The sequence below is a fragment of the Danaus plexippus genome, chromosome 2, assembly GCF_018135715.1.
Source record: "Danaus plexippus chromosome 2, MEX_DaPlex, whole genome shotgun sequence".
NCBI classification, from domain to species: domain Eukaryota; kingdom Metazoa; phylum Arthropoda; class Insecta; order Lepidoptera; family Nymphalidae; genus Danaus; species Danaus plexippus.
In genome coordinates, this window is record NC_083537.1 from 8779256 (window position 1) to 8801265 (window position 22010).

A 22010-nucleotide genomic window follows, 5' to 3' on the forward strand; every position below is an offset into this window, starting at 1 on the left:
ATGATCACAAACATGAAGATTCTTTGATAAGTAAGAAAATTAATTGTATAATTAATGGAGAAAAGGAGTATATAAAATATTTAAAAAACGTTGACACTTGTATTGCTCCATTTAGAAATTAGTTGTCTTTATCATCATAATGGATTGTCGAAAAATTTTTATTGTTATTAAGTCAAATTAGTCTTATGTTATTAAATTTTTATCGCCTACATATTTGTGTCTCTAAAATAAAAAAGAAACATATTCTGTGCATTTGCTGCACAAATAGACTAATTTTTCCGTCAAATATTTGACAAACAGATGGACTTTGACGTTAAATCCAACACAAATTCTAATAACTTAAACTGTGTATTTTCGTTCATTTGTACTTGATAGTATTCCCTTTAGATTAACAATCGAAATAACTTCTTTGTTGTTTGTTTGATATACACTTTGTAAGAATTAAATGATCATACGATAATTTTTTTAATAATTTGCTTATTTTCAACGAGTAGATGGGATTGTTTACTATTTGTAGTCATTGTTTAGTGTGTCATTCTTAAAATTATCACCGTGTTAATCTTTAATTAAATAACGACATCTTAGAAGACTAAAATATTTAATAAAAGTGCTTAATAAACAATAAATAAATCATGTATAAAAAACCAACGTCCGGGAAAAAGACAAACTTGTCTCAGGTGAGTCATAAATATTCTCGATTGCGTTTATATGATCACTATTATCTAGTTTACTTACTTTGATATAACAATAACCCTCCGTCCTGTTTAATAAATTTATAGCGTGATGTCTTGTATACACCTTTTTTTTTTAAAAAAAGAAGTTATTAATTTGATGTGAATACTTTTTTCTATATTTTTATGCAACAATTATAATTGGTCTCAGATACATTTTTTTTCATGGAATGCTATGTTTGAATAAATTATTTTCCAATCAAATATATGCTTTCAGTTTGGCCTGATAGACATCCCAGATTTGGATGACGAAGAAGCAATGGATCTGTCTGATGATGATGTGGATTTAGAAGCAGAACTGGCAGCACTTAGCGGAGGAAAGAAGCAACAAAGACAACGCAAACCAGCTCCTGTACCAGCCAGTGACCTTGACGCTATGATCGCTGCGAGCTTGAAAGATATACCTTCAGATGAAGATGTGTCAGGTATTGAATAACGATTTTTTGGTCTAAAATATTTCACAATAATAACAGAAAATGCAATATCTTTGTTTAGGGACTACATTAAAAACCATATTTTACTGTTTTACAAGGTCAACAATTATTTAAATCCACTTGTTTAGTTTCCTCTAGAATAACAAGTAACATTTTAACTGTGGATATTTTATTTATTGGTTAACATATGAAATGCAGAAAGTAGTTTAAGGTTTATATATTACATATTGAATATTAAATTGTATTTTAACACCAAGGTACTGAAAGCATATCTTTGTTTTAAAGACAATGTTATAATTTTTATACATATTTCAGGTGATGAGGATGATCCGGATCTTCTAGACGAGCTTCAAGCCCTAGCGATAGATGACCAGCCTCAATTAGAACCTCCACGATCAAGGACAAGTCGACCGGCACCACCTCCACCGTCCGCTGAGAATAGTATTGTCAGCCTTCTACAAGAAAGAATCTCCAATTATGCTATCGCTGAGAAGAATGCTAAGGAAAGCGGGGAAAGTGGAAGAGCTAGACGGTAAAGATGGAGGATATTTGTTAAAAACTTATTTTGTATTAATTCCGAATGGTAGGTTAAAACATCAAAGTCTCAGATTTATAAAAAACCTACTAATAATGACATGTATAGTTTTTCACATGACTTTACTGATCAGGTTTGGTAGAGCCCTCAAGACACTCAATGACCTACTGAAGCAAGCTAAATCTGGAAAATCAATAAACGATGAGGACATTCCTCCACCAGTTAGTGTGGGGAAACCTAAACCGGATGTACCAAGAGAGATGCCATCGAATGACCCACAACCAGAACCCACTAACACACTTCCTGAGCCGCTGACACCAACACAAGTCCCCTTACCCCCGCCGAGAACCACTTCCATACCACCCAACCCTGAAGAACCTAGATCTCCTACTCCACCAGAACCCAAAGAACCTCCACCACTTCTATCAGATGTGGATCCTGCCAGGGCTCAAGGACTGCAATTGATACTGAGTGAGTTCAGAAATACAATAATGTAATTAGTCTTCGTGATAGGATTATGTCAGAAACAAGAACTAGCAGGTGGTTTTGTTATTACTTATTACATTTTGTGGTAAGTCACAGTGTTATAATCCTACACCATAGACAGCACAACAACCAAAAGCCCTTATTTTGAACAGACATATTAAAGAATTGACATTACTATCTTGTGCCTAACAAAAGACAAAACACAGGAAGTTTCTTAATTTTATTGTTCCCAAAATGTATTACAGTTAGTAACTGAAATTTCTCATACTTTCAGATAGGAAGGCGGAATTCAAAGCAGCCGCCCTATCCAGCAAGCACTCGGGAGACAAAACCTTAGCGCTGGAGTACCTCAAGGTTGTCAAACAGTTTGATATAGTGGTGGAGGCGTACAAATCTGGTCAAGAGATGGATCTCAGCGAACTGCCAACTCCTGAGGGCATCGCGGCCGCCGTCAAGGGACAGAAGGAAGAAGAACAAGTCCAGAACGCCGCAGGTGTCTAGAAGATTACCAAATATTTTGAAGCACATACATTTATATACTTAATTTTTTCTCCATTGTATCATACATCAGATTTTTGTTCGTGTATAGAAAATCAAATACAAACATTTGACTGGTTTTTTTTTCCGTATTAATTCCTACTTAATGGTTTAAGTTAAAAAAAGCCTAAAGAACTGAATAACTATAAAATTAAAGTGGTTAGTTTTATGTAAATTCAATTATGGATGAAAAAAAAATTACAAAAATTAAATGCTATAATCTGTAGCAACTTATCTGGCAATACTAATCAAAATAGAATAATAGAATAAAATTTATAATCTTTGGTATATTTATAAACTATAGTGACATTTATTTCTTCTTTCAGAACCAGACCCTGAAGTCCCTCCGGAGCCAGCAGGTTTAATCACTGCCTCCTCTGTAGACGAGGCTCTGAGACAACGACTCGCGCATTTTCAGGTAAAATGTTTATATTAAGTACCAATGTGATCTTTTCCGAGTCGTATGTACTTTCTAAGAGTGTTTAGACACCACTGACGGACGGTGAAGGAAAACATCGTGAGGAAACCTGGTCTTATAATTTCAAATTATAAGACTGAACTCGCCAATCCGTCTTGAGCAAGCGTGGTGATTAATGATCTAACCTTCTCCATGTGAGAAGAGGCCTTTGCCTTTGTAATGTTACTTTTCAATAATAATTACATTATAATAAATCAATCCTCTATAGTCGGTCTATAAAATCCGTTAGTGCTCTGTGATTCTTCTTTAATGTTTCAGTATTTTGTCTCTATTTCAACTATCAGTTACACAAATGTTAAACCAATCAATCCTACTTCTATGTATCTATAATATTTTTGTTTGTTTTTTATTCAAATATGTCACTTCAGAATACACAATAGGAATATATGTGATGGTTGAAATTAATTAGTAATTTAATTCTATCTATATAAGTATTAATATGGTAAATGATGTCAAAGGAACAAGAAAGTAAGGCGAAGGACGAGGGGAACACGTCGAAGGCCCGTCGTATGGGGCGGATAGTGAAACAGTACCAGGACGCCATCAAGATGCATAAGGCCGGGCGTCCCATACCCACCGACGAGCTGCCCACGCCCAATGGATACGCACCCATACCGACTGGCGAGGTGACGCACACATCAATACACACGTTGATGTCGTATAAATGTTATATAATTTTTGGTCTAGATGTTAATTGATCATTATGTTTCCAGTCGCCCTCCCCGCGGCCCGCTCCGTCTGCTTCCCCCCGCCGTCCCGCCCCTACGTCTGTCCCGTCCCCGTCCCCGTCCCCGTCCCCGTCCCGTGCCCCGTCCCGTTACGACAAACAGATTGCTCTATTGCTACACAAACAGAAGCAATTTAAAGAGGCAGCGCTGCAAGCTAAGAAGGACGGTCAGTTGAACTTATATTAATATTCATAATCATGGTCAGTTTTGATAACTTCCTAAACAAAACATATCACGAGAAGTTTGTACGCGTAGGTTTCTACACACACCTACTAATATTTTCTTCATACAAGATGAGGTTTGAGTTTAGACGTGACGTATTTCTATAGAGAATAACCCGCACCTACTTCCGCTTACGGTGACACGGGCTGGAAGGCGGCGCTAGTATCGACTCGTCGTTTAAATTCGATAGATGGCATTTTTAAGAAAATATTAATGTAATGTAATAAATCTTTGTGAACATCGCATTGACTTTTGTGTGAAAAAAGTATGTAAGTGAGATCGTAACAATATTGGTTCAGCCGTTTCATGTGTGGGGTAAGCACTGCTTATTTGCTTTCATGAAATGCTCGTCACTGGGTGCGTATATAACGTATAAAATATGTTATATAATAATATTAAATATATATATGTATTTAGATTTAAAAGTATACTATAAGAATATCCGTCTTGCATTAATAAAGACTGGGTTATCCTAAGACTCGTTTGTCCCTAAATATCTCGTGTGCGTCAAGCCAGTTTTACTTAGAAATGATAAGTAAAAAAAAATTACTAATTGATTTCATTCTAGTTTGTAGCGAATTTTTGTGTTAATTTAACATTAAAGTAGTTTTATTAATAATATTCCAGGTAACATCGAACAAGCGAAGGAATACCTCCGAGCAGCGAAGGGTTTCGATTCAGTGTTGGAGGCGGCTCGCGGCGGATTGGCCGTGGACCTCGCCTCACTACCACCATCTCCCGGCGAACAGAAGACCTTGGAGGACACGTGAGATACACTCATATAGTGATCGTAACAAATTAAACGGTGACGTGAAAAATTTTGCACGTTTAACCGGAACTGTACTTGGTTATAACAATCACGTTATCGTAAATATCCAAATTCTAGATACTCCCAAAAAAGCTCTACAAGAGGAAAAATTATCTTAACATTTCAGTTTCGACATAGTAACAGTGGAGGAATGCGTGTCTGTTGGCGACATCACGAGCGAGGATACCGACGTGATGGCCGCCTTACAGAGGCAGCTCACCAAGCAGATGAAGATGTGTCTCACCAACAAGGAACATTACCGCGCCATGGGCAACGTGGCCGAGAGCAACAGGTACCACCACCTCGCCGCCACCACCAAGCAGGACCTGGACATGGTCATAGTGGCCAGGAGGTGGGTTCAGGAATACAAGCACCATAAATCATATATAGTCCAGGACTATAAGATAGCAGCAGTCACTGGTCCGCATACCTTGACATATGTCAGCAATAAGCTCTAAGAATAGTTATTATGTGAAACTGTCAAATTATTTATATCGGAAAATTTGTAGTGAGTTCAATCGTATATAATGTTCGTAAAAATTAATCCTAATTTTTTTTAGACACTGTTGAAATTGACCAACGAAACGATATATATATTTAATAAAAGTCCATAGACTAAATCCAATAGACGTCCCAAAAGAAAATATTGTGGTAAATAAAAACGTTTTTAATTAATTCCAGTCTCAGCCAGGGTCCTCCCAAGTTCCACTACGAGAACCGCAAGTTTTCTATAGTACAATGCAACACCGACCTCAACGAGACGGACCTCGAGCTGACCATAGTCCGAGGGATCACGTACAACGTCGCCAACCCCAAGGACGTCGACACATACGTCAAGTTTGAGTTCCCGTTCCCACAGGTTATATTCAAGTATTTAATAAAAATATTTTTCTCATTGTACACTGTAGGAAGCATATATTTTTTCTTTATGTCAACACCTAGTTATCAAAGCTGACGATATTTTGTGACTTTTCTTATAAACATAAAAATTACATGTAATATTATTGTTTAAAAATAAAGTAAAATGCATTTTATATAAACCTGTAACCATCAAAAAAATCTTCAACGAAGCTATTAAAGGCTGGATATACCCATTATATGAATATCGGTAGTTTTAAATGTTGTAACACCCTCATTAATATCATTTATAATGGTATTAAGAATTCATACTAAATTAAAATAATTGTAGTTAACATTTTGATATTTGCACTTAAAGCTGGTTACAGTATTGCCAGTTATAAAAATTCAACTTTAAATAACCCTGAAAAGTAAAGAGAAATTTAGGTAATAGTTACTTAAGGATAAAAACTAATTTCTTCCCCCAGGATGCGCCCGTTAGTGACCGTACTCAACTGATCAAAGACACGAACAATCCTCAGTACGACGCAGTGTTCAGTATACCGATACAGAGGAGCTCGAGAGCGTGTCTTAGAGTGTTCAAGAGACACGCCATCAAGTTTGAGGTGTACTCCAGGGGGTAAGGAAATATCTTATTAACCGACTTCAAAAATAGTTTATTATGTATGCATGCGGCTTCGCACAAAACTGTACATGACTCGATACAGACTCGATCTGAGATAATATTTACCAATGTTATCTTATTCTAAGACATTCAAAGATTATAATGGAGCCATATTTCATATTTCTCTCATCTGTAAATAACAAATTTTCTCACCAGAATGAAACAAACACAGGTAATTGTACACTAATTATGACATTACCACATCGGCTCCAGTCATGACATTACCTCATCTCATGACCATCAACGTAATGATAACCGATAATTTAAATTTATCGCTCGTAATTTACGTTTGCTACAACGTTAGTAATTCATATTATTATTACTGTGTTTATAATTTTTTCATTTCTTTTCCTTTTTTTTTTATTGTCATACTTATTTTAATCGGCTGTGACACTGATACGTTGTGAAGCTGAATAACTCCGCAGTGTATTTAGTTATTACGCTGATATTCGTAAAAAACGTATAACTTTTGGTTAATATAAATCTTTTGGTCATTTGCATAAAATACTGGACTGTAGTTTATTACATCATTGCATTATAAATGTTATTTTAGACAGATCACCCAAACCTATTGAGCCACTTTATTTCGTTCTTTAGTCCATTATTTTGTCAGTCTTGATATATCCATCTGTTTCTTCGTCTGCTTGGACTTAAAAGAATACATGTATTAAGATAAATGGGATAACCACAAGACAGCGCCATCTATCGTCTGCGGAACGTGACTTGATACAAAAAGCTACTTTATGCGTCTTCCAAGTTGATCCTCCCACTGCATACGTAGTTTCCAGTTTTTGCATTCACAAATCTTGGCGCTCTCATCTTGTAAATATAATCAGAGCTATATGTTAATCACTTTCTACCATTCATCGTCCATGAACTCATCATTTATATTTAAAAAAAAAAAATTTCTCATAGCTTCTGGCATGTATTGTATAATTTAGTTCGTGTATAGACAACCCCGCACGTGATGAGCCCTTCCCCGTTGTATAGGTGTTCGTTGTGTTGCAGCGGATGGTTCAGGAGCGACACCCTGGTGGGTTCCGTGTCTGTGAAGTTGGCGCCTCTGGAGTCCGTCACCACGCTCCACGACTCCTACCCCGTTCGTATCATATATTAAACTCAGACACCAACACTTTTCATACATATATAGCTATGTACAAGTCACTCAGTACCTTGCATAGTACAGAAATCTTTGATATTGACCTTGTAGAAGATTTCGCAATATTTAGAAGTAATCATATAAAACTTAGCTCTCATAAATTTTATTACCTTAGTATTCAAATCTCATTATATGATATCACAACAGCTTACTTCCTTTTACTTATTATATTAATTACTTACAATATAATTCTGATACTTTTCTCCTATAAAATTAATTAAGTTACTACAATTTCTTCTGTAACCAGCTTCCCATACATTGCCAACCGTTGGCTCTCCTAATACTTATTTGTTCATCAATTAATTGTATTTATAACTGTCCCCTCAGTTAATGGAGGGTCGTCGTCCTGCCGGGGGTTCCCTGGAGGTGAAGCTTCGTGTCCGGACTCCCCTACTTCAACAGCAGTTTGAGCACACCACAGTCCGATGGCTCATCATAGACCCATAGACTACAACATGCTTGATAATTCACAAAAAGTAGTAGGAAAGGTTCGAGTCTCTTAGACGATTGGGTTATACACATATAACTTTAAAATAGCAGGTTATATTATATAATATTTTTTGCTAGGTGGCATTAATTTTTTATTTTTCCAAAACAATGGAGAAAAATTTGTAAGAACTGATAAACAGCTTGTTTTATAGCAATATTTAGTGCCACTGTCCTAAAAAATGTATTAATTTTGTTATGTGAAGTAATTTTAATGCTCCTCACATTGTTTTGTGAACATTGTGTTGTTTTTTCTCCTTTGACAGTAATATTTTTAGTTTCAAACTTATATAAATCCTTTTTATTTTCAAAAAATTTCTTCACAATCGTTTGCTATTTCATCTTTCAGCTGAAATCTCAAATAAACTGCTTTAATAAAGACGTGATCCATTTATATCATTAAAACATAATAATTTAAGCCATAATAATAATCTTCATTCTTTTCATGTAAATAACTTTATATATATATATATTTTACAGTATATATCTTTGTTGTATTTCCAACAGCAGTTAGATAAGTTTATTTTGTATATTGAAGACAAATTATTGTATGACAAATATTATGAAGGTGGTAGAGCCTGGCTGTGGTCATGTAACTACAGCTCGAACATGGGCTGGCTCGACCGGGCAAGTACCACCTTCTTACAGAAGCTCGGTTTGAAGTAGCCTTTAATGGCTGCGTTTCATCCGATGAGTCAGAGAGCCGGTTGCCCTTTCCCTATTCCCACCTTTTCCTGACATTCCCTTATTCCCACCCTTCCCTATTCCTATAAAACAAGCTTGGCAACGCATCCGCAACAGAGATGTGCGGATGTCCATGGGCGACGGTAGCTGCTGCCCACCAAGTAGGCCGTCTGCTCGTTTGCCACCTTTAACATAAAAAACAATAAATATATATTATCATATGTCATCAAGTCCACACCGCTTCAAGTGCCTGCTTGCTTTGTACATAATGTTAATACACCAAATATATATGTAACGTTGATATATCGTTTCATTCATTAAATGTCTTCTGTACGCCAGAATCTTATTTAAACTGCCACCTCTGAATAACCAGTAATTACCATAATTTATGTGCCCTGTAACATAATTTAATATCAACAAAAATAATTTCTTTAACTCCGAACAAATGTTTAATATTTCGGTTATATAGATTGTGCTTCAGAATGCATCGATATGATAATTGAATGACAACAGTGTATTATTATAATATATTAACGGTTACCCAGCATTTGAAGGCTGTTCGAATATTTCATGAGGTCACTGTTACCGGCTGTCGGCCAGTTTGACAGCATCCATGCCTTGACTTTGAGACATTCTGTTTAACTGGATTTGATATGCGGAAGTACATCGGAAATTATTCATTCACATTACATCTGCGATTCTTTTAACTGTTTATAATTTTTATTTCGTCATTTCAGATATCAAATAAGTAAAGATACGAAATATCTATTTCACAGTATGTGAAATGGATTTTTACATAAATTTGTTATTAATGAATGTTCCTTCCTATTATAACAAAAAAAATCAAAAAAGGAAGGTGTGGCCCATGAGGGGATCGAACCCGCGACCTTCGCGTTATTAGCACGACGCTCTAACCAACTGAGCTAATGGGCCTGTACTAGACATGTCGAAATAATAGTAAACTTTAAATGAGACAACATCTGTTTAAATACTATTTATAATGAATCTATGATAGACAGGAGTCATTTGAAATACACATTTTTATTTAATCAAAAACATATTTTCGTATGATTTGTATGTAATTTGTTTAGTTTTAATCTTATATATAGCTTTCTAACTTTCTGTAAATAGAAACATTAAGCTCAGACGTGTTTGACGTCATACCGACACGCGATCACTGCGAAGGACATACAACACGTGCGTGTCACACTGCAGAATATTGCTCTCTTCGGGAATATTTTAAAATAAATATATATTTTTATGCACAAATTTCTATGTAGTTTTTGTCCTTAAAAAGACTTTCGGATAACTATAATTATTTCAAATATTTCCTGAACAACCCACAACGGTTTACAAAATTAAATTTAGACATTTTCCAACAGATGTTTAGCGAAATTAAATTAATGTCTTGAAATCTCTGTTTATTTTTGAACGGTTCTAAGTCCACTAGTTTGAAATAGGTGTAGATGTTTAACGCTTGCCAAGTTAATTTTATATGAGCTGACATCTTTTGTGTAGAAATGGCGGTCAAATTACGAGACTGGAAACTTCTAATGACATTTAGTTTTTTTTATACGTCACAAAATACGTTTTACTTCCAGAAACGTAATTCATATTTATTTCGTTACTTTTAGTTGAGTTAAAATACGTAAACTTTAAAAATTGCATACTTTTTTTTTTACTGTAAAGTAAAAATTTTTTGAATTTAACTTTATAATATTTATTATTTCATTTATTTATAAGTTTTAAATAATTACATTGCCGTTGGATTGGAGAGTTCTAATTTTAAATAAAAATCGTCGATTTAAAATTTTGTCGTTTATCTGTTTTTTTATACGTACATAGTATGGTGATTTATATTTGAATGAATATTCTGTAAGTCAATTCAAATTAAATTTAACCATTACATTTAATAGTACTCATACTAAAAATACTCATTTAATAAGCCAGGGCCATAAGGTCTATGACGACGTGTTTTGGGTTAAAGAACTTGGCACAAATCGATTGTTTTAGTCTTAATAGGTAAAACCGGCGGAGACCGGTTTTTTTGGCAAGCGGCCGACCACGCCTTCGTATTGACTAAGTCACACTTGCACTTGGGAATGTTAAGCCATTCCAAATATGTAATATATATACATATTATTGTATTAATAATTGTTTAAAATTTTTGGTAGATGGTGATCAAACGTGAATTAGTTTTTAAAAATAACCAAATTTACAAAATGCAAATATACGTTCTTTAAGGGACATTAATGTAAAATAATTAAAATCGTGCCATTTATTATGCAGTACAATGGAAAGAAAAAACATCTTTTGCGTAACCTTTAGTTCTGCAGATATTTTCTCTCGATATGTTCACCTTCAGTGTTGACGTCACAGGCGAGGGCGAGGTCGAGGTCGCGTAAGGTCACTACCAACGTCTGCACTCTCTTTATGTGAAAATGCCTTTTACTAAATACCTATAGGTTTAAAATAAATATTATATACCAAATCGATATTGCTATAATAAATAGAGAAGAATTTTAAACATGTTTTTTTATGAGCATCGCTTCACAAACCTGTGAAATGTCTCTTAAGTGAAATGCTTTCTCTATATTTAGTACCACGTGTCTGCTGGCTTTGTGTTTATTATTAAACAGGTCTCGAGTAAAATATTACGCAGAAGTATGACATTTCATTTTATAAATAAAAGAAAACACACTAATTTCCCTGGAAATAGTGATCTTATGACAACGATATTGCAATTAGTCATTAGAATAAAAATTGAACTCTCATCTGTAGGTTGAATGAGTACCGTCGCCGTACTGTCCGAGCCCTAAATACCGTGGGAAGCAGACCAATTTACACTTGCGAAAGGTATGGAGCCGTGCGTGTGTCGAATTGGACGAAATCTGTTACGGAGACCTTTTTCTTTACACTCTCACCTTACGAAATAAACATGTATCCCACTGAAGACACACCTTACTTAGTATAACATTGTAACACATACAATTAATGTTTGAAATTAAAGGATCTAAGGACTTAGTATTTTTATTACATAAAATTATACAATTCAAATATGTATAACGTTTCTGACAAGATTAATGTGATTACTTATGACAGATAAGTGACATTTTTTAAAATAATTAATAAATTATAGAAAAATAAAACTTATTCTTATTAAAAATTGATTTGATAAAATGCGATCAACACCTTGAAAAATATCGTTTATAAGTACTTAGTTTTCCGTATATTTTTCTAGCCTTAAACGTTATTATAAATCTGTAATTTAAATATAAAAATCTGATTGAAGAAATATTTTTGCGAATTACATGTTTTCCTATTATATTTATAGTTTATATAGAAATAGCGTCTGTATGTTAACAATGATTCTGTGTTTCATTGAGTTGGCGTAAGGGGGGAATCGATACTGGGCCTTGGGGTGAGCGAATGACGTCAGAGTTCAGACGCCCACTCGTCGGTTTATATATATTTTGTTGGGTGAATATTACGATATATTTCTTATAATAGATGTATTTTTGAATTTATATAGAATATATTAATTTTGGAATATGGATGTATAAATAACACGGAAAGTATTAATTTTGTAACATTATTTATAATATAAACTATGTTATGAATATGAACAGTGGCTGTTTAAAATTTTTACGTAGTAAACACTATTTGCAATTTGGAAGCAACTAAAATATATCAGTAATATTAGTCGTAATACACTTTAGTCTTTAATATTCTGGTTTAGGTAATTCAATATTTATTTTGGATAAATTCTTTGCAGTAAACCATGTAACCTAGTAAATTTACATAAGAACTTATGCATTTGCTCCTTCTCATGTTTTTAAAAAGACAAGTTGAGAAAAATTAAAATACAATCTATTTATAAACATAATGAGTTGTGAAATGGTCATAATTTAATGTCAATTGAACTGTCAACGCTCAAGTGACATGAAAAGTCATTCGTACCAAATGTCAGGTTATAAAGCAATTGATGTGAATTAAAAGGATTATTGCAGAAATTTTCTTGGACGTGACTCTATTACCCATCGTTGTGGTGAAAGGTAACCAGCGATTTGTTTGTGAATAGTTGTTTGAATGAAAATAGAAGGAACTTAGGCTTATACAACATGATACTGTGTATATTAGTTTTGTTTTCAATACTGTATAATTTTTTTTTATATCAGCGTGTTAATATTTAAAAAAAGTATATTATATCATTCTCTTTTGAATTAAACCAAAGCATAGTACCCTTCATCGTGAAACCATCCCTGACATTGGCAGAGGGTGCGTCGTCCAAATGTCGGGTGAGGTGTGGGCGTGAGGGTGGAGGGTGGAGGGTGTTATGAATGGCTGACGTCACGCGGCGCGCGCACGGACCTTGAACTTGATCGATCTTGCACTTGAATGCAATACTGTTTATTTTGCGAGGTTATGTAAACTTGGTGTGGGTTTCATGGACATACTTTGATGTTTACATTTTCTAAATTTAAACCTCGTCGTTCTACAGTCGTACTGATACATTATTTATTCATTCTATTAAGTATTTTTTTTTATTTACTAGACTTAAATTGAATAACAACTCATATTAATGTTAATATTAATATTTTATTTAGAATGGTACGTTAAATAATGACTTGCTTTGGTTTTGACTTGTGAGACTGAGGTTTACACGGTTCGTTTATATTGCTCTGTAACTCGACCATTGAACATTCGTCTGATTCAATGAAAATTTTATATCTACACAAAGTCGACAGTATTGTCACATTCTTCTATATTTTTAAACACGAAAAATCAATGATCCTTTTATATAATTATAAACACAATTTTATCATTTCTGTCAATATTCAAATATTGTAATTGGGCTGAAAGTTAGATGAGACGAGAACTTTTGCGCATTCCATGGATTCACCGTGCGGGCGCCTGGTCCATCACATTGCAGGGAGAGGAGCTATATATATACCATATGTACCATATATATATGGTTATATTTTTGATACGTCATCTCAGGTGTGTAACATAATTTGCCGGGTGACGTCACCGCGCGTCGTGATTCGAAGCTGCAACGAGATTCGGGCGATGTATCGTGTAGTGTTTTCGTAAAATTAAATTAGTGACTAACTGTAATAACCTTAAAACCATTATGGTATCTAATTTCAACAAAACTAACGTTGTTAGTCAAGTTTTTGTATAGTTTTTTTTTTTATGTTTCTTATGTTTAACCTCTAGTGCAAGGGCGCAGGTCGCAGGGGCGCGCGTACGTGATTAACGACTCGTGTACACATTTGCTATGTACTGTCCTTGAATTTAAAAAAATACATCTGTAATGTTCTAGAAAAGGTAATCTTAAACGTGCAAGGGCAATGTGTGATTGTTTTTTAATTGAATGAGTCGGATTATTTACTTTTTTATTTGTAATTTAATATACCCGAAGGCGTATAGCATAATGTATATTATATTCAAAATGAAAAGTTTCTATGAATAAAAGTTGCTTAGGTGATCCTGAATTAATTTGCTTAAACAACTATAGTAAGAAAGGTTCACACTTCAGTTTTGAAATTTTTTATAAGTTTGTTTTTGTGTAAACAAAATAAACAAATGTTACGTATATATTTTTTTTTATAATTTGAACATGTTCTTATACGATGACAAAAATGTATACAGGGCCCTTCAGATTAGATAACGTTTGAAAGTACTTTACAATGTCGTAAATAGTTTTGATAGCTTACGTAAAATAATTTGCGAGAATATATCTTACAATCTAAAATATATATTACAATAAAATAATGTACCTCTGTGTACTTTGGCTGCACATAATAAATTGTAATAGACGAATAGTACGTTTAATTTTTTTTTATTTTTCACAGTAGCGCTTTGAATTTATTGTTCATAAACATTTTAATGTATTGCTAAACAAATTCAAAGATGGCGTCTTGAAATTCTTTTCTGTTATCTAACAATTTAATTTTTATTTTATTCGAAGCAGACGAGTAATATTATTTGTGAACATTTCAAAGTGTGTCAACAAATGTAATAAGGTTAACGTTTATAAAAGGTTTATTTTTAAAAGTTATACCTAGGTTGTATGTTTTAAACCAATGATCCTATTTCGTCGAAACGTTGCTTAATTTTTTTATTCCAATGTTACCATATCATAAATAATAAAAAAAAAAAACATTACTCGTTATCTCATCATCGCTTTTTTATTTCTTGTATTGCCATTAATATACGTAAATCTTACATCATTACAAATCAGATGCCACTGATGAAACACTGAGTCATTACGAACCTATAAAATTTTATTTATCGTATAGTTCCTGTTGAGGAACGCTTTGCTTGAACAAAAGAAATCTTGATGAAATCATCATTCAAACATAAACAAATAACAAAGGTATATTATAATCGAAGTTTTTAATATAAAGAGATTTATATATGTATATAATACTTCGATTATGTAAAGGTGTTAAGTTTATCTGATAGATGAGTTATTACGTCCGTGGGAGCGGTTTTACATCGACTGATGTGTGATAAGCGATAAAAAAAAATATTAATAAAATATTATAACATAGTAAATACAGCGATCATGTCAAAGAGCAGGTTCAGATTATTTATTTATTGCTATTATTATTAAATATAATAATCGTTTTTACTATTATTATTATTACATGATAAAATGTCTACTTTGTTTTTTATATTTATTAGCAAGATTTTTTAGCTGCTTATAAAATAGTACTACATTTTTGAAAATTAAATTCTAAAAAGATTCTTATTTCATTATAGAACCATACAGATAAATAATTATATATTTTAAATTTGGAATACTATTCAATATGAAAGTACTTTTTGTTTTTTGGAATTTTCATCCTATAAAGCAGAACAAAACTTATAAGACTAAGAACGGAGGATAGCACCAGGCGTTTTCGCCGAAAAACCCGCAATTATATCTCCATGATGTAATTGAGTAAAGCTGGGACATTTCATGCAATTTGTAAACCTTAAAAAACTCATACATCATAGATTAATTAAAGTAAAAAAATACTTTATAAAATACTCGTATATTTTATACTTTAGTTAATTTTTTTTATAGCAACCTAAATGCTTTAATATTTAAATGTTATTCCAGTGGTTTTCACGAGATGTTTGCGTGATGTTTTTATTAATTTGTCAATAGTGTTTTGAGCGTGATGGCACAGATAATATTGTTATTAACATTGATAGTGATGTAGTCGCCAGGTGGCTATTTCTTTGCCTTGTTATATTAAAAAATAAATATGTCAAAATGAAAACAATACAAGAATTATAAAAATATTAAATATAATGCAGTTTATAGAACTTGTTGTATTTAAAATGCATTTTTATCATGTTTAACTAATTCATTAAATTATCAATTTAATTTAAATAATACTTAATGTATCAACCGATATATATTTCAAGGTTGTTTTTGTGTAATGTATTTGCAAGTTCGGTATTTAGTTATCATTTTGAGTAAACAGATAATATACATACTTGGTACTTACAATTCAAACAAGATTTTTGCGAAATAAGTAAATATAGATGCATTTTCTTTCACACTAAATTTGAATGATCAATGTAAACTGGGCTTCTTTAAAGAATTTTTATTTTTAAATATGAATTAAATTCTTAACATGTTGCGTTATTCCGTTTATTATATGATAAAATATATTATAACGTAGTATGAAATACGATTTTTAGGGTTCGTTAACTTTTATATACACTGCGATTGTTAATAAGTTTTCTCGAATCGATTTAATGTGTGATAAAAATGTAAAAACCGATTTACGTGAAGGAATCGATGACAAATTATATAATCTGGCAATTAGTTAGTCCTATTTGTGGATATGTTGGTTAATTAATAATATAAGGGAAGAGTAAGTCTGGAATATACATTATTTATAATAAAAATGTTATACCTGTTATTCACGCCATACGACCTTGTTTACTGAAGAGCGCAATATTGATTTATATTACGAGAAAAAAAGTTTTATAAGTCACATTTTCCATGTGACATTGGCGGAATACAATATGCATATTTGGCACAGATTAAAAAAATATGAATTATTAGCGAATTCCAATGATGTTATGACGTAGTCAATTAACGGTATTTATCTCTATCTTATATGTACCAACACTTTGACAGCATCATCAAGAAAATTGTCTCGTCTCTAGAGGAAAGATGCTTTATGTATGCGTGATGTAAATTAATTGTAATCTGTAAATTTCCTTACGATGCTACCTATGCAAAAATAGAATATATTACACATTGGTGTTATCAATGACCACTCATGGCTCTGTGCAGTAAGGGTCGCGATCTATGAACCTCGATAAGGAACCGGTTCGAAGCGGCTAGTTTACTCAATTGATCCGAAGATTGCTCTAAGACGTCACATATCTACGAAAGATGAGTATTTCATGATATTTTACAAGTATTAGTATTATGAAATGTGCAAAAATAAGCGTTTTAAGATATTTCACGAAAAAGTATGTGGCCCATGAGGGGATCGAACCCGCGACCTTCGCGTTATTAGCACGACGCTCTAACCAACTGAGCTAATGGGCCGTTGGCTGTTTTGTCCAATTTGAGGATGTCTAAATTGTAGATGTTTTGAAGCTTTGAAACCTTAAATATTTTGTAAAAGCAATGGAAAATCAAAAAATAATTTTGTTATGGTTAAATGTCGGTGAATTGTTAACCTTAATTTTATTTTAAAAGATATTAATATAAAAATGGCTGAACTAATAATTAGAAGTAGTTTTAACTAAAGTAACTACAAAACTACCCTCTGGACGTATGCAAAATAAATCTCAATATAATTTTTAAAAATTTCTGGTATTTCATACGGACTTTTAGATTTGATGAAAAAAAAGAGTACATCTTGTTCCTTATTCGAAAATAATACTAGTAATATTTTATTTTGTACTAAAAAGTACAGGGATTTCATTATACAGCCACAGTTATAAAAATTTTCAATGTTTCAATACGAAAAACTTTCCATAATATATCTTATATGTCGTTTTGCATCAACTATCAAGCTTTGAGTTTGAATCTTGTGATAAGATTACAGACACTGTTATTTGCATCAGACGCTGATAATGTAATCCTTATTTGATGCATACATTTAATTTGGTTTTTACAGTTTACTAAATCAGAATAAATCGTTGGAACTCAATTTTTTTTTTCTTATATATACTAACCCGTTCATTATGCTTGTAAATAAAATTATTAAAGTGTGTTAATTTAAGATGAATGTGTTTTAAGAATGTTGACAGTGTTTATGTTTAGTAAATATACCAAACAAACAGCGACCTGACCCCGCATTCAATATTATGTAGAGTGATATCTTTGTTGACATTCGCCAATCTCTACACCGCGTGAACCATTTGCGTAAGCGCACGTCTAATCAATAGCCAGTTTAATATGATCTTTAAAATTCATATGTCGTGTTCGATGAATGAGTGGAGGGGGAGGTCGTGTGATGTTGGTTGGGGTTATCGTCGTAGTAGTCGTCGTGGGAGCTCCTCGGCGTTCTTGACTTCAGTCGGCGGCGGATCGTCGTCGGCTCAACACCTCACTGGAGGGCTTTGCGCATTTTTTGTGAAAAAAACATTTAATTATCCACAAAATAAAGCACAAATATTTAAAAAAAAACAGTTTTATCTTTTTTTTTCAAAAGTTCAGATAAAATGAAACTTTCAAAACAATAACAACCTTACATCTCAGGTTTTGATAACATAATTTACTAATTGCGTGAATGTAATAATTAAAAAAAAATACTAGACAGTGACAAAAAACAAAAACAAGTAAAGTTTGTTTATTTTTAACGCTATCACCAGCAGAGCTTTAATTAACAGATTTACTTTAATTAATGTTTTTAATATAAAGATAATAGGCTCACTATATTGTATAGTTACAGATGATAACTGAAAATCTCAAACCACGACCCGTGAGTGTGAACTCACTTCGCGGAGCAAAACAAAGACACGCGGCGCGCGCGTGGCTCGCTACCGTTTAAAAATAGAATGCACCGAACTAACGACCAGTTTACGAGCGACTTCCTCGCCCTTCGCGCTTTATTAAAATTATAATCGGACGGCAGGAGTACGGAGGTCGAGCGGCTCTGGTTTGGCTTTCTCGGCTTTTCATGATGACCACGCCTCGGTTTTTAAAGTTGTTTGTTCTTAATTCAAATTCGTATACAGACTTCTTGCCGGTTCCGATTTTAATTAAAAGACAGGTTTATGCTTCAAGTATTTAGCAAAAAAATATGAAAATAAAGAATATTTTCTAGTAACATCATCTCCAATTATTATATTAAGCACGACTATTTCAAAATAATGAAGACAATAGAGTCATTTACAGATTATTATTATGGTATAGTCGTTAAAAGGAGAATGTTTGCAGACATTTTTGTTCTCATTAAAGTAATATAAAATTTGTGAATATATTGCACCATATTTTTTAAATAAAAAGATATAAAGTTTAAATGCAGTATTCCTTTTCAAATATTCGAGGTGACAAAACATTTTGGTTTTAAGTATATTTTATGAAAACTATAGAAACATTCGATCAGATCTATTAGATCTATTTAAACTACCGACGGAAATAATTTAATTCTAATAGTACATAATTATTAATATTACGCTTATTAAATAAAAAAAACAGTCAGTAGAGATCACAAAGTCCATGGTATATTTAGTATTTATATTATATTATTTCAATTTTAATACAACCTCTTTTAATCTAGTCGGTATTACCAACATTAAACACAAATCCTGTTTACAACAACGCACGTGAACGTCGATAATAATTGCGTAAAACAAGACGGAGGTCACTGTTGTTTGTTTTTTCATTGGACCAGATATATGATAATTGGACCAACTATATGATTTCCCTGGATTGTTACATATTGCGAATTTTTTGTGCTAATATTTGCATTTATGATTTGGGAGACAAAAATTTTTTGAGCTTGTTTATTTTATTTGTTATTTATAGTAAATGAAGATTATAACTTCATATTCACTTATCTCCGTATAAATACAACTAAAAACGTCAAAACGTTACGAATTTTATTCCATTGTTTGTCTTTATGAAAGAGTTATTTGATAGCTTGTAACTGAATATGAAGATACTATTACTGCATTTGTTAAAATGTGAGTAATGGATACGTTGTTTGAATCTTTCATAAAAAAGGCCGCGGCAATAGACAAATTAACGTTACTTAGACCTCTATTCAACAAGATAATGCCAATTTGATTGACTAAATCTCATAGTGTTAAATAAATTCACAAGATTATTATTTAGAAAATCAAATTAAATTCATAACAGCAAGTTTTTACATAAAAAATATTTGCAAGAACCATCTACAGTAATAATCTCATAAGTTATAACGATTTACATTTAGTTACTAAGAAGTGAGCGGATGTAGGAACGGTGGGCACGTCAACGAACACGCGGCGGCGGCGTGGGCTGACGTCATCCGCGTCACTGCTGACAGCAAACGGACGAATATCGACCTAAACAACACGCAACAAGGATCACGACACATGTACGTGAAACGACGACGTACTTTTCCATTCAGTCCAAACAGTTGCAGTACACTCTACAAATCCTCAATTTCATCGTCATTAAAATTTTAGCTAACAATTGATTGCATTCTTTTTATAAATTGTTGGAATTGTCGCGTCTAAAAACAGTGACAGTATTTTATGCCAGTACAGATGTCGTATCGTATAGTAAATACGTCCGACCGAGGCTATATAACCGTCGCGCGCGGTGTTTCCGCGCCCAGTGCGGATCGCACGGGCACACTGTAAACAACTGATAACAAGAGATAAAAAGAATATTAACAATGACTAATATTTCAACCACACTCGTTTTGACCAAGTGATAACTATTAAATGTAGAAATTTAACACTATCGTGACAAAGTTTGCTAAGTAATAACTTATGACCTTTTCATGATCCAGAACCGGTTTCTCCGTTCGCAATCACAATTACCTCCTAATAAGAAAATCAATCATCTATAAAGCCATCGACCTAATGAATCATGAGGCTTGCCCGATACGGAATCATAAAAAATTTGATAAGAAAGTAAACATCCCCGGGAAACCCTCTGATAGACGAAGAAAAATATTTCCCGTGTAGGTCAGGGACAGATAAAAAATACAATTAGTTGGTACGTGCTCTAAATAAAAAGTCATTTTATATTAAAAAAAATCATCCATAATAATGAGTATCTATACCTAATTTTGTAATGAATTTCTCCCAACATTTCATTTAGTCCGGCATCGAGCTGTCTGAACAGTTTGTATGAAAACAAACACTTGTAAATATGAACCTTGATTACCCAAACAATATTACCCATTATTAGATGACGAATATTAAACAATAACGATAGATTAGATTACAGATAATATATTCTGTCTGACAGCTGTAAACAAAACAATATGTCAGCTGAAATATTCAAAATAATTTCTTTTATTAAAATCACTTTAATGTTTGTTTGTTTTCTATCATGTTACAAGAGAATGGCATTTTGCAATAGTATAGTAGTAATAGGTTGGACCTTATTGGGTCATAAGAGAGTTAGATTAAAGATACTAATCTGTCAAATTTTCCCAGCCTTCCCCTATGTCCTTTAGTGTCGCGGCCTTCGTAATATGCTTAATAAAGATTATTTTGGTCGGATCGTCCTCATCGCCTTTGCGATGTTTCGTTCAGCTGTGAGGTAAACACACAACACTGTTGAAATCTGTTCCTGGTTCATAAAATATAACTGAATGCACCACGCGTGTTAATCACAGCTGACACATGCAATAGCCTCGGTTATTTAAAAATGAAATCTAACTGTATGTAAATAGGACACATTTTGGACAGACAATCTATTCTGGTATTTTGGTTTCGGTTTCTGCACACGTAATCCACGTTAGACGCGTTGAATATTGTATTGTATGTTAATGATGTAAAGTTTAATTTGGTTCGTCTTATTCTTTGTGTCTGTTTGTGTGTCAATGTTGCGGTGCGGGCGCGGCGGTGACGTCACGCGCACGCCGTCCGCGCGTGTCACACCCACCGTCTCCGCGGCTTTATATGAAAAGTATTAGAAGCAAAGAGGCTCGCGGTCTTTCATATTACGCGTTGAATTTCATTGACACTGTTCATTTATTTTTTTAATATTGATTAGAATAACGT

The 22010-nt window shown here is 33.1% G+C and overlaps 1 protein-coding gene, 1 long non-coding RNA gene and 2 other non-coding genes across 5 annotated transcripts; 2 read left to right on the top strand and 2 right to left on the bottom strand.

Annotated features, from left to right (window-relative positions):
* Positions 1 to 315: 315 nt before the first annotated feature.
* On the top strand, positions 316 to 11830 carry LOC116779419 (coiled-coil and C2 domain-containing protein 1-like). Of its 2 annotated transcripts, XM_061528042.1 has the most exons (15): positions 316 to 677; positions 949 to 1156; positions 1481 to 1697; positions 1834 to 2171; positions 2461 to 2679; positions 3050 to 3141; positions 3660 to 3827; positions 3915 to 4095; positions 4779 to 4917; positions 5087 to 5311; positions 5641 to 5818; positions 6285 to 6436; positions 7472 to 7580; positions 7968 to 8128; positions 11592 to 11830. In XM_061528042.1, the coding sequence occupies exons 1-14, from the start codon at positions 633 to 635 to the stop codon at positions 8085 to 8087; spliced, it is 2391 nt and encodes a 796-aa protein (XP_061384026.1). In that variant the 5' UTR covers positions 316 to 632; the 3' UTR covers positions 8088 to 8128; positions 11592 to 11830. The 2 variants fall into 2 exon arrangements, with proteins under 2 accessions (XP_061384026.1, XP_061384049.1); XM_061528065.1 differs by lacking the exon at positions 11592 to 11830 and having other exon boundaries at positions 317 to 677; positions 7490 to 7580; positions 7968 to 10079.
* Trnai-aau (transfer RNA isoleucine (anticodon AAU)) lies at positions 9670 to 9743 on the bottom strand. Its single transcript has one exon. It is a non-coding gene; the product is annotated as a tRNA-Ile (tRNA).
* A 5475-nt stretch (positions 11831 to 17305) lies between the features above and the next one.
* On the bottom strand, positions 17306 to 17379 carry Trnai-aau (transfer RNA isoleucine (anticodon AAU)). The gene has a single exon. It is a non-coding gene; the product is annotated as a tRNA-Ile (tRNA).
* Positions 17380 to 18363: 984 nt separating this feature from the next.
* LOC133318786 (uncharacterized) lies at positions 18364 to 19304 on the top strand. The gene is made up of 2 exons (XR_009752534.1): positions 18364 to 18620; positions 18728 to 19304. It is a non-coding gene; the product is annotated as an uncharacterized LOC133318786 (long non-coding RNA).
* The last annotated feature ends 2706 nt before the right edge of the window (positions 19305 to 22010 follow it).

Excerpts from the sequence above, each read along its gene's own strand:
- LOC116779419 (XM_061528042.1), top strand. The coding sequence starts at position 633 with ATGTATAAAAAACCAACGTCCGGGAAAAAGACAAACTTGTCTCAG. Across the intron at positions 5,312-5,640 it reads ATGGTCATAGTGGCCAGGAG|TCTCAGCCAGGGTCCTCCCA; the intron begins GTGGGTTCAGGA and ends AATTAATTCCAG. Across the intron at positions 6,437-7,471 it reads TTTGAGGTGTACTCCAGGGG|GTGTTCGTTGTGTTGCAGCG; the intron begins GTAAGGAAATAT and ends CCCGTTGTATAG.